The sequence below is a fragment of the Pholcus phalangioides genome, unplaced genomic scaffold (assembly GCF_987345545.1).
Source record: "Pholcus phalangioides strain wild (caught in Gottingen) unplaced genomic scaffold, Ppha-v1.0 ptg000003l_1, whole genome shotgun sequence".
In the NCBI taxonomy this organism is placed as follows: domain Eukaryota; kingdom Metazoa; phylum Arthropoda; class Arachnida; order Araneae; family Pholcidae; genus Pholcus; species Pholcus phalangioides.
In genome coordinates, this window is record NW_028301596.1 from 29,931,545 (window position 1) to 29,945,570 (window position 14,026).

A 14,026-nucleotide genomic window follows, 5' to 3' on the forward strand; every position below is an offset into this window, starting at 1 on the left:
CCCAGCAGTAAAGTGCCCTTTCTCTGCATCCAATTTTGTCAGATCTATTTTCCATTCAGCAATGTTGGATATAATAGGGAATTGCCAGCAACCAACCCTCAGTAGCAATCAAATTGCTTGCAGAGTATGGAATCTGGCAAGAAACCCCTTAAAACAATTGGCAATTCAATGGATCAATTCTACGTTGAGTAACAGCTCATATATTGGGAGCATACTCTGATGAATTTTATACATAAGACGGTGTTTCCAAATGTTATTGAAAATGGGCTACATAAACACATAAAACTATTAAAAAACTTAACAAAATTAGAAGAAAAAAAAAATCATATACATGTGTAATTGTTTATAGAATTGTTGGCAAATAGACGTGATCCAATCAAACTTTTTTTTAAATAAAAAAATCTTCAGAGACAGTCCAACCCTTGCACAGAAGCAAAGGCTGATTATTATGAATAAAACAATGATCTTGCCTAGACTGTTCTCAATTGATAACATTATTGGCCAGAGGTTGGAGAGAACACTATATTGATTAACTTCATTTGTTCAGCTTTTTCTGTGTAGTTTTTGTTCATGAGAAATCATAGGAAGGGTTGGGAAAGGATTAAGTGAATTTTTTGGAACAAATTTCCAAAAGAGAAATTTGCTCTGCTGGAATACAAATATATACAGTAGAGAAATTAATATTGAAAAGAAAAAAGCCAACAAACAATTAATTGAAGCAAAAGTATTTAGAAATGATCGCAAAATAAAATACAAAACGCACATATATACAGGGTGTCTTGTAAGTCCAAACTTTATCTTCATCTCAAGAACTCAAAGAGGTGTATGGTTACAATTTTTAAAAATGCTGAAAATGCATTTAAAAATCGCCCTGTGTACCAATTTTGAGAGTGAAATGCAGTGTCACAAAATAGAATCTGAATTTTTATACTGTTTTCTAATTTTGACCCAAGATGGTCTCTCTGGGTAATAAGCAGTCATGTCTGTCCTCTATCAATCAGAAAGTTGTTGACCTATCTCTTCCAAGTTTAACAAAAAAAACCCATGTTTTTAATCGTAATATTCCTAAGATATTTGATTTTAAAAATTAGAAAAATTGGGAGAGAACAGCATAAATGATGGAAACAAACATTATGTGTCAGTTAATTTTAATGCCGTTATTTTCCCAACTGTTCTCTCATTTTTAATTAAAATATCTCAGCAGATTTTTGATGGGGCTAAGACATCTATAGCAGAAAGTCCATTTCACCTAGTCATTGGATATACTGCAAAAGAAAAAAGGTAAAGATATCGTATGTGTTGGCCTGCTATATCCAATGGCTACAGGTAAAATAGACTTCAGTGATGCCAAAGCTACGCGAGAGGCCTTCTGCTATGGATGGTGTTGCTCAGAAGAGACAGAGTAACAACTTTCTAATCAAAAGTAAGAGGGCAATGAATGAATGAACGCCAGGGTCTCTGCCACCGGACTTATCCCGTTGCCGAGATCTCTTCCAGCCCAGCTTCGTGGCAGAGTCTGGAACAAAGTGAGTGTGTACACCTAACAGTCTGAGTGTGTAGCTAGTGTTGTGTATGATAATTCAGTGCTGCCATCTATACTTCAAATTGCGAGTGAAGTGCAATGATTGAATATTTGTAACGTTGTAGGCCTGTTGCTCTCTGTGGCGAGACTTTTTAACCGGGAGATCGGCTCGCATTCACACCTTGAAGTTGGGAACCACAGAAAACCAACTTCAGCCAACCACCACTGTGCGGTTCAAACCCGGATCCTCGCATCGTGAGTCCGTCACTATAACCACTCGACCACCACAACGGCTAAAGTCAGAGGGCAGGGGTCCCACAAAAAAAAAAAAAAAAAATTTAGATTTTTTTTTTTTTATTATGTGACTATCAAAACTGATACCATACCTCTACGATGAACAGTTGATGAGATAAAGGTAGAATTAGGACAGACTAAAGGCTACCCTGTATATATTTTTGATAAATTTTTTATCAGACTGGCAAATTTTCTAATTATCTATGTAACACATAACTGATAAAAAGCCAGTCACACTTTTTGCTTGCTGAGAACATTATTTGCCTTCTAGAACAGTAGCAACTCAAATAAGAAAAAATTCTTCTATAACAAGCTGTTTTTTCTGGAATTAGTAAATACTTTTATGTCTAATTCTGAATTCAGTTTCTTTAAACTTAACTCTTTCTTTTTCACTCTCTTTCAACACTTTTTTGGAATCATTAATAATCAAACAATGTACTTAAAATTTAATTCTATGAATCTAGAGAGATAGCAGGAGTGCACGCGCCCCTCATACATTTTGAAGCAGCAAACTTTCATTTTTGGAGCAGAAATTTTGAAAATGGGGCAGAACTAAAAACTAACTATATCTGCAATATAAGGAGTAATTTTTCTGTGAAACGCAAAAGTTTTGCCAAAAGCATGGGATGGACAGATTTTTCACTGTTAAGCAACATCCAAGGAGAACTGTACCATCCCAGAGAGGGAGTGTGAAAAACGAGAAGAAAGAGGGTGCAAACATTTCATTCTCTCTAACATGTTTTGGAAAGGTAGGACCTTTATATATAATAGGTATCTCACAGAAGTTATGTATATATATAATAAGCATGCTCCTAGTACAAATTCCTTCCTTTGACTATTGTTAAGGGCATGCCCCTCCCCCACCAACGCAGGGGCGGACCATGTGGTCATATTGGCCGCAGCTCAAAAAGGGGTGCCAAATGGAGTTAAAAGGGTGAAAAAAGCTTTGTCGACCAAAAGAGAAACATGGTCAGTAGCACCAAAAATAGGTTCTGCATGGGTAGAGATTTTTTCCTTGAGCCGGCCCTGTTAGCAAAATCTGGATTTTCGCGATGTCATATTGTCACGATCGGCAATCACCAACGATAACAAACAAATCTTTTAAAAACTTCTTTTACCCTAAACATCCTTATGCGGTTATTTTAAAGATGAATGGAAGCATTCAAAACTTTAAAATACATGCATTATAAAAATGCTTTCACAGACACTATTTCCCTCATGAAGACTTTTTAAAAAAAAATAGTCATGTTCAGGGTTTTTATTTTTCATGACTTATTATTTTACATCCGCAAAGGTAGTTCTGTGAATGATCACATAATTTTATTGATCAAACTGTTGGTTTGTTCAATATGATTTAGAATGTAACTGAAGTTAAGAAAATACCATCTCCACCATCAAACCTTTTTTTTTTTTTTTTTAACCGAGCACAACTCAGGTCTATCGCCATAGGCAATCTACTACCTAGTGAGTTGTGCCGGAAGTGTAAGTGTGTGTGTACCTAACAGTCTGAGTGCGTATCTAGTGTTGTGTATGATTTTTCAGTGCTGCCATCTATATCTCAGAAGTGAAGTGAGTGATGCGTAGTGACTGAATATTTGTACTGTTTGTAGGACCGCTGCTCTCTGTGGTGAGACTTTTTAACGGGGAGATCGGCTCGCATTTGCGCCTCGAAGTTGGGAACCACAGAAAACCAACTTCAGCCGACCACCACTGTGGTGACGGTGGGGCTCGAACCCGGGTCCCCGCGATGCGAGTTCGTCACTATGACCACTCGACCACCACAGCGGCCACCATCAAACCTACTTGTTACTAATTGAAGAAATACTACACAAAACACATACCAAATATTATCAAAGACCTGCTTATTCTGACATAATATACTAATGGCTTTAAATCTGTGTAACTGTAGGTCAAGATCTTGCACTGTTACCAGAGCCCGGAAGTTTACGCAGTAAAAATGGTCAAAATAGGCAGGTAAAAAGGCATTAAAAATACCTAAAATAGATACTAAAAAAAGACATTTATAATTTTTGGAAGGAAACTAAAAACAAAGGTATTAGGGGTCCAAAAAACTAGCTGAAAAATTGGTTACACTTAATCAGTCTGTTTTAATTATAGTTTATAATAACTCTGCACAATATTATCCAAGTTAAATTGATTTCAAGCCCAAAATAAGATGTTAGAGACCCTTAGGATTAGGCCAATTCCATTACCACAATTAGCAGATGTGGAGTCGGTAGAGAAAATTATCTGTAGACTCCAAGTTATAAATAATCCTTGCTCATTTGTTGTATTATAATAAATAATCTTTGCCATTTTTATAGTTGAAACATAGCTATCTTGTTCTATTTTTGTAAAAAAGGATTATTCTTTTTATATTACCACGTATGCAGCACTCCTTTAAGTGCAGGGTCCTTTGTGGTCGAATCTGTCACACACCTCTTAGGGTGACTGTTCAATTTAATCAAATACTAAATATGTATGTTTAAGGTATCCAACTACGTTGAAAACGTCATTTTGGAAGAAAATATGGATTTAATTTTTTTATTTTTTATAAAAGCCCGATTTGTTGTGATTCCAAAATGGGCCTCGTTTTGTTTATATGATGCTTAGAATCAAAGTTACATTCACTTTAGTGTTACGTTTTTACATACAAGTAATACGCGAATAAAGTCTTTAAACGTGTTTTACGAAGAATGCTATTTTTGACATTTTACTTGACTTTGTGACATGATTTCAGGGGTGGGAAGTGACTAAGTCCATTTCGGAGCAGTTTTGAAGCAGCAAATTCTGGATTTGGAGCAATTTTGGAGCAGCAAATTCTGGATTTGGAGCAATTTTGGAGCAGCAAATTCTGGATTTGGAGCAATTTCGGAGCAGCAAAATGTGGGATTCGGAGCAGATATTTATAAATTGGAGCAGTGAAATTAACAAGAATATTTTCGTTAATCCTCAACCCTTTTCAAAATAAAACTGCACTGTCTTTTGCTATGAAACATCTCTTCATCAGCTTGATTTTTGTTTTTGGTGTTTTAGGCTTTTGACACCTTGTTTGAAAGAGCGGCTGTCATAAAAATTTTTGCACCCGTCTATTTAAGATGATTTTTGCTTACTGAGGGCACTATTTGCTGCCTTGAACAGCAGCACTTCAAATGAGCTAAAAAAATTTTTATAAGTTTTTAATTTTTTTATACTTGGAAAGAAATTGTTGCAAAATGGGAGAAAATTTCGAAAGTATCAACTCGATGTTTGGCGATTCAGCACTCATTATCTGGCGAGATTGGCGATCTGACACTCGTTATTTGGCGAGATTGGCGATTTAACGCTCGTTATTCGGCACCATTGGCGATTTAACGCTCGTTATTCGGCAACATTGTCGATTTAGCCTCGTTATTCGGCAACATTGGCGATTTAATACTCGTTATTCTGCAAAGTTTCTAAACTAACATTCGCAATTCGGCGGACATGCGCTTTTTACTCCCGGAATGACAATTTTTTTCACGAAACATCGGGATTTAACACAATGACAATCTACTACAGTAATTTCTGCTGCTTCCAGTGACAACTTTTTTTTTTTAACGGAAACACTCGAATTTGCACTTTAAAGCTGAAAGGCATTGCAAACCATCTTCAGTTCCACGGTCACGGACAATATTGGGGTTTCGCAATGGAAAGCCCGATCAGGGGCCGATAGTTTAAGTATAGTGGAATAAAACACGCTCTTTTCGTAAAGAAACGTTTCGTGGCTAGCAGGAACAAAAAAACTTTTGGCGTCCTTTCCGAAATTCCGGGCATACTGAAGCAAAATTCGCTATTTGGCGCAGAAAAATGCGAAAATACGCTATTGGAGCAGGATGGCGCAAGATATTAGTTTTGGCGCAGTGCGGCACAATTGGCGCAGAGTTCCCACCCCTGTGATTTGTAAAAATTGATGCATTGCATCCTTACGAAATTTTAATGTGATATTTTGCTATATATTGTTGAGGTTATGAACCAAAATCTAAGGTCTATCAAATATATTTTTTGAATTACAGTGTTTTATAGACAAAATGTAGGATGAAATTTCAAAAAATTCACACATACTAAAACATATTTTGGTGTAACTTATGAACATATCGCACAATCCTTTAAATGTTGGTTCATAACCTGTAACATTACTAGCGAAATGCACTGTGAAAATCACAAAGCATTTCATTAATAAAATTTTTTGCAATCATGTTTCGAATATCACATGAATTTTGCCTGAAATTTGACATAAAAATGACTTTTTCATAGAAAATATAATAGACCAAAATTTGTCACTGTTTTCACCATTTCGAGACACTTTCTATCAAAAAATATATTTAAAGTTCACTCCAGAACCATTTAAAGAAAAGTGACAAGAAAGGTAGTCGGATACCTTAATAAATAGCCATGGTAGTTTGCAGTGTATTTACAGGGGTGGAAAATGAAAATTTTTGTGATTGAAGGGTTTTTTGTTGTTGTTCTGTGGATAAGCGGTAATTAGCTTAGTTTGACCCCATTTTATACGTTGTCAGAAGCTTAGGCGCCAAATCCTGGGGGGCCTCAAGCTAATTTCATTTACGACCCCAAAGGAATAAAATTGTGACGAGGACAAATAGCATCATCGAAAAGTCGGCTTCTATTGTGACGCAACTTCAAAGTTTCCTAAGGGAAAATTTTGTTTGTGATGCAAGATGGCACAGAATTGAAGAATTTGTGTTTTTGTAGCAGTATGTAGCAAACAAGGAGAAAATTGGCAAAATTGTAAGAGAATGTAACAAACATCGGAAATTGTAGCAGTTTGTAGCAATCGTAACAGATTTTCCACTCCTGCATTTATGGTGCAAAATTAACATGGGCCAAGCACCCTGTCTGCTCCTATCCTGCCTTGTCGGAGCCACGATGTCAATTCATGGCCTCTTGGGGCAGTCGCAGTCCAATGCCTGAGCTAGACAGGTAAAGCATGTGCAGAAACAAAAATTTCTCTAATTTTCCTTTGCTTTTCTAACATGGGTGTTGATCTGAAACGAAATCATTCACGTCTAATGCCATCAGGTCAAAGTGAAGTTAATGCATGCCAACACCAATATCTCAGATCACTTATTTGAGTCTAAATGGGGCTTTTAGGGGAAGGGGCTTTCTGATGATAACTAATACTGAGAGTTAGAAAATTTTAAAAAGAGCAATACTTTTGGAATTCTCAATGCTCAAAATATCCAAGTTTTATAGATTATGGCCTCTGAAATTCACTAATAAACTTAATGTTAAAATAGGCATTTATGGCACAAAAATTTAAAAAAAAAACATTTTTACCAAAAAAGTTTGAAAATAGCAAAAAAAAGACACTTACGACACTTCACTTGAACTTCTGGGCTCTATTGATGACATTTGAATTTTTCCCCTTTTAAGAACTTTTTATGGCTCTAACACTTTAAGATTCCCCCCCCCCCTCAATTTTTTTAAATAGAATAATAATGTTAAAAATCACATGTATGCTGATTGCATTGGATGATTAGGAAAAACTACGCTAGAAAATTTTTTTTAAATAAAAAGTTTTCTATGCTATTTTTTTCTTGCTAATTTCTATGGCAACATTTGGGCCTGAAATAAACATTTGGCCCCACAATAATGATGCCTTTCCATCAGACTACATTATAAAATTTGCAGTTAATTTGCATTTCAATAATTCTAAGAAAATTTAGTGCCACAACAGCTAAGATAGAAGAATAATAAGTGAGCTCCTACACAGAAGACAAATTCATACAAAAATATTTCAATTATAAATACAAGAAACACTCACCATTCGTCCTGGTCCAAGACCATTAATAGCTATTCGAACTTGATCGACTCCCAATTGACTAATTTTCTATTTTAAATAGACAAAGAAATAAAATTAATAAAAATAAAGGAAATTGTGTGTATCAACATGTTAAGCAGCATGGAAATTTTTTTTCAGGTTTTTTCCATCAATACTGCATAACACAGAAAACTTACAAAATATGAATGGTTACCATTTGATCATACAATGATCAACATGTTTCACAAAGTTGCATAAATTTTTATATGCTTTATTGGAAGAATATTGAAAGAAGAAATTTCTCCAGCAACGTTATTGCATTTTTTGGAACTCTAGAAGTACAATGAACAGCAACAAAGGATAAAGTACAATCTGCATTTTACAGCCACTCACTGACTTGCATACATATTTGACTTCAAAGAGAACCTCACTTGTTATAAAAATACAGTGGAACTTCGGTTAATGAGCTTAATTTGTTCTGCCAAGATGCCCATCATTTGAATCAAACTTCCCCATAGGAAATAATGGAAACTTGGATAACTCATTCCACAATTCATTCACATAATGACTAATAAAAACAACAGTCTATCAATAATAAAACACAATATATATAATATAAATAACACCATAAATAAAGATACAATACGATAATGTTTACGAACATTGACTATTAACTTACTCTAAAAGACAAGAGAGAGGAGGACTAGTTTAAGATGATTTACTGACACTTGTTTGCAAACTTATTTTTTGCGTGACTTTAAAAAAAAGCTTTATCCAATGACACTTGTTTTGACTTCCAGAGATGGCATTGACGAGCTATAGTGCATCAAATACCCGGAATTTTAGAAAAAAAATACATAAAACTTTGTTTCACGCATCCTACAGAATGCATTCTTTCCTCGTTCCAAGAAAAAAAGTAGAAAGACTAACTTTCCCCTCTTTTTTTCTTTTCACAGTCCATCACGATCGTGCAACCTTGAAAAGTGGTTCTACTACTTTGTATACTATATTGTATTGATATACACGTGGGTTGTTGAAGCTATTTAATTGCTTCCCTTAATTGGGGAAATAGTCTTTAAAACTCAAGATTTATACAACCTAAGCTGAGAAATTTTTAGATGAGAATAAATGAGTTTAATAAGTGTATAAACAGATGCTGCGCAAAAATTTTTATGATTTACAAACTGAACCTGACACTCACTGAAAATTTTAGAGAAAGTGAAAAAGAGGATGAAGATCAGATAAATGCCATTTCAGAAGAAAAACAGTGTTATACAGATGCTGCCAAAACTTTGAAACAACTGCAGTAATTTTACTTTACAGGATAATGAATCGCGTTTTTGCATGATTTCTGAAACAGAATTGTTTACTGAAATTCAGGCAGCAAAAGGTGTGAACTGCATACAGAAAACCTTATTGACCACTGAAAATCCTTTTACTCGCTATTCTTCATGCAAAGAGTTAATGTAACAGACTGCATATAGTGTGATGTTAAAGTGTGTGTGTGTGTGTGTGTGTGTGTATATATATATATATATATATTTTTAATAAATAATAATACACACACATCAAGTGATAAATATTTAATATTATAGATTAAATTATGTGCATTATTTTATTTATTTTTAAATTATTTACTTCATTTTCAATTAATTTATTTTATTTCAAGTTTATTCTAGATCGTTGCATAATTTTACACATCATGAGCCTCTATTAAAGGGAAACGTGTTCAACGGAAAAAATCCTGGTCCCTTGTGATTTCGTTGTAAACAGGTTTTACTGTATCAAAATAGATATTTTTTCTCAGCAATAATAGTTCAAAATACGAAACACTAATTTACATAAAAGTGTTTTGTTATTCAACATATCTAATGGGTTAAAAAATTATTTAAAAGCATTGACAATATAAGCTTGACTTTTTAATACTTAGTTGGTTTTTGAAGTCAAAAACATAATCCTGATCCCGTCACTACCTATTTTGAATAAACAGCTCTATTTCGATAGGTAAATTCAGCACAGGCAATTATTACTTCAGATAAAATGGACACCATAAAATTACATATCATCTGTTCTAGACTCTTTGTGTAATGAAAAATTCAAAATTGCAAATTATAAATGATATTGCCGCCTGGTAGTCGAGTGGTTAGGGAGCTAGCCTCTCACTGTACAGGTCTGGGTTTGAATCCCGGTTCGGGCATGGATGTTTACTAACACTAACAATTCTCTGGACGGATCATGCTGATCCCTTGGGAAAAAGTGATGATCACGTTATTAAAAAAAATATTTTGTTGTAATTATTGTAATAAATTAATGCTTTCATTTAATTTATGCTTTTAAAGTCTTCATCATGTTATATACCTATTGTGTAAAACATCATCCAACAGAATTCACTTAGGTTTTTGACAGTTCAAATCAGTTTTTAGTAGTTTTTAAAACTAGTTTTTAACATCAAAAACGCAACCCTGGTACAATATCTACAAAATTTCATAAATATAAGGGTTTACTTTTGTTCACCTTAATTTAAATTTTGATTGTTTGACATGAATAGCAGAAAAAAAACACTAAAAAAATATTCAATTTAAACCAGCAAAATGCAGATGCATATTTTATTGAAATTATTTTGGGATTTATGTTATAACTTAATTTTTATCTCTTGCTGTTTAACTATTGCTTCTGGTTATCCATGATGTTCTTTCTCACCCCATTACCCTGGATATAATTAAGGTTCTACTACAATTTTTTATTTTTCAATTCCAAAAAATTGAATTATCTGAAAATGAAAAAATTATTACTTATAATAAGGTTATGTTTAAGAAAGGGGGGGGGGAATCCAGAATGAAATTAATCTTATGCTTACCTTAGTAAATGTAATAGCTGTTGTTTGAGCAGCTATATTTGTTCCCTTTCTGGTGTGCTTGAATCCATCCATTCCCTATGACAAAAAATATATATATTAGTTTTCGATATATTCCGAATTACATATATCCAATTAACACTGATTTTATAATTGGCAAATCTTAAATTAACTTCATCAATGTTTGGGAAAATCAGTTTAAATTTAGCATGGTTATGATAAACCTGCACTGTCACGTTCAAATTTCTTGTTATCAACAAAATAACTATCAAGATTGAATAGTTATGGGGGTCTGGAAAAAAAACTGATGCAATGCAAAACAGTGTGCCACCATCTTGAATATATATATCTGTCAGCCCCAAAGAAGGATACACCAAAATCTGTGACATGCTGCAAAACAATCTGGAAAAATTTTAAGAAGTGTAGAAAACATGATTATGGTGACTTTTACTGCAGAAAATTTCCAGCCAGCCAAAGGCTCATTGCAGAACAATGCAAAACATTTTGTTTTGAAGCCTGTCGACATCTCCTTTATGGGGTCCCATGATTCCAACAGTTTTCTTACAAACAAATCATAGGGCATTGGTAAAAATTCCATCAATTAGTCATTTCTAAAATATTTCAGGACACTATTTTTATGCAAAACTCTCTTCAAATTTGAAAAACAATTTTCCAATTGAAAGTTTCCATCTTCAAAAATCGAAAAATACAGATTTCATTGTATTTACCAAGCCCTCCCACTGGCATTGACAAAACATCTAGCCCTCTTTTTTTATAGCCATTTTTTCCCACTTAAAATAGACTCATCCAAGTTTTGACTCATATTTTTATCCTCTTTTTACTCTTTCTCTCCTGGCCCTTCTATATTTGTATTTCAGGTATCCACCTCTAACGAGATCTTTCATTTTCTTCCTCACCTTTCACAAATCCAAACCTTACCCATACTCCCTATCTCGGCCATCTTCAAGCGTTTTAGCTTTTATAAAGTTAAGGTATCCAACTACCTTTCTTAGCACTTTTTTATGAAATGGTACTTTAAAGTAATATTTTTAATAGAAAAATGGTAAAAACAATCAATTTTAACTACCTATGTCATTTTCTATGAGAAAGTAATTTTTATGTCAAGTTTTAAGCAAAATTAATGCACAGAGTAAGCAGAAATGAGTGAAAGGGATGCTGCTGGGAATATATGCCCGGGATTTCGGGAAAGGACACAAAAAAAAAATTTGGTTCACTCGAACCACCTTCTCAGTTCCAAGAAGGAAAAGGTAGAGCGATAAAACCAACCTTTTCCCTCCTCTATCATGATTGCGCAACCTTGAAAAGTAGTTTTACTACTTTAAAGCACATATGAAGTGTTTTACCATACTGCATTGTATTATTCATATTAACCCAGTTGTTAAATAAGATGCCGAGATATCTTGCCGCGTCCCTGAATGAGGGGCTGTATACAGAAATTTCTAATTTCGGAGAGTCCCCCCGAGGGTTACGTACTACTATTAAACCACACATGCACCTAGTCCAAATTCCTCTGCGGAAGTTCTACCAAACTGGTACATGTAAGTATAGTGAACCTAATGTGAAGTTTGTTTCAGTGTAATGCTTATTATGTGTAGTGCTGCCATCTGGCATCACTTTTTCTAACTATGAATGAAGTTTAATGATTGCATAATTGTATTTTTGTAGGCCTGTTGCTGCGAGTTGCACACTGCTACTAAACCGAGTATGAACCTGGTACACATTCCTCTGTGGAATTTCTAACAAATCAGTACAGGGTGGAAGGGTTAGATACTGGGGAAGGTACAGTACTTTCGCGCCTATCTACTGGCATTTAAAGAGAGCATGTATAAAGCACAAATCCGCTTCTTTCCTACACGATTGCGAATGTGCATTTGTGAAAAATTGTAAAAGATTCGAACACTCGTTAAAATTTGTTGAAAAATTTTCAGAGATTGTTTTCATTTGGGGGGGGCTCAATCTTGAATATCAAGTTTTGTCATGTAACCATTATGCGGTTGTCACAGTTTCCAGCACGAAAATTAGGTGTGTTGTAACATATCCACAGACCCCGGCACAAAGTAAAAACTGACTTAGATATTTGAGGTATCAGAGTGTGAGTTATCGCAAATTGACTGTATATTTTCTAGTCCAAGAAAACTAAAATTTGTTTATAACAATCTTCCCCCTGATTGTAAACTGAACTGTTATAACAAACTTTTACTGTATATGGCATTTTACAATTGGGTTTAGTGGATTTATATTATGTCAGTTGAAGGTTAATATGTAACACTGCACGAAAATCTCAGCCAACACTAAGTTTAAATATATATAAATAACAAATCATTACTTACACATGATCTATGAGCAAGTTTTGTGCCTAAAAAAAACAAAACAAAAAAAACTGTCACGCAAACATGAACATATGTGCACACGAGATTTAAAAAAAATCAGCATTAAAAAGAATCACTAAATACATTTGACTACACCCAGTGACCAAAAAATTTGGAACACCCTGCTACTCACCACTAATATCGGGTGGGACCTCCTCTGGCTATCATGACAGCAGATGTTCTTCTAGGCATACATTATAAAAGTTGCTGAAACCGTTGAGAAGGAATATTAGCCCATGCTAACGAAATGGTAGCTCTAAATTCCTTCAGATTAGAAGGTGGTGTTTCAGAGCTTTTAACAGATTTGACTGACTTTCAACCTCGTCCCACAAACGCTCAATTGGGTTGAGATCGGGTGACAGAAGGGCCATTGAAGCAATTGAAACTCTAAATTGCATTCCTCAAACAAATCTAAAGTAATTCCTGCTCCATGGGAGGGTGTATTGTCCTCTGAAATATATATTATACCCATCATAATCAGGAAACATTATAAACCATAAAACGGGTGCACATGGTCAGCAACGATGTGGAGATAGGTGACGCATGTTTCCAATGGAAATAATGAACCATATCATTTCATACCGTGCACCGCCCAGGCTCTATCGACCATTGTCAATTTTAGCCATTGCCCCGGATGAGGGGGCTGGGCGGTGTCGGGTGCTTTATTATGAATATAAAATACATGAATATAAACATTATTTAAAAAAAAATGTATATACAGATTTAAATATTTCTATTATACAATTTATTGAGCTCTTACGATGTCTTTGTAGCTCTACTAAGCTTGAGCCCTTTGTTGTTCTTTGCGGCTAAGTGCCAGGTCCTGAACCACGTTTTCCCTCGTTAGCTCGGGTTAGTCCGGAAATAAGGGACCAAGAGTATACAAGGAAAATGCTCCCCACACTATGATTCAGCTACCACCCTCTTGAACTGTTGTGATGTGGCATGCTGGATCCATGGCTTCGTGCTGCTTGTGTCACATGAATCCTGCCATCAACATCAAGAAGAAATCTTGACTCGTCAGACCAGACAACTTTCTTCCATTCATCAAGTGTCCAATTTAGACATTCTCTAGCCCACAAAAGCTGTTTTCTTCCATTTTGCAGTGACATCAAAGAGTCTTGCTGGTTGCTGGCTATTAAAACAAATTTGTTTCAAGATCCATC

General features: G+C 34.7%; 1 protein-coding gene across 2 annotated transcripts in view; it reads right to left on the minus strand.

The window, feature by feature from the left end:
- Positions 1-14,026, minus strand: part of mRpS11 (mitochondrial ribosomal protein S11) — a 52,758-nt gene that overhangs the window by 2,749 nt on the left and 35,983 nt on the right. For both annotated transcript variants that reach the window (XM_089247460.1, XM_089247459.1), the window contains exons 3-5: positions 12,822-12,847; positions 10,474-10,548; positions 7,620-7,685 (exon numbers count right to left, since the gene is read on the minus strand). In XM_089247460.1, coding sequence (XP_089103586.1) covers positions 7,620-7,685; positions 10,474-10,548; positions 12,822-12,847 — 167 coding nt within the window. The remainder of the gene's footprint in view (positions 1-7,619; positions 7,686-10,473; positions 10,549-12,821; positions 12,848-14,026) is intronic.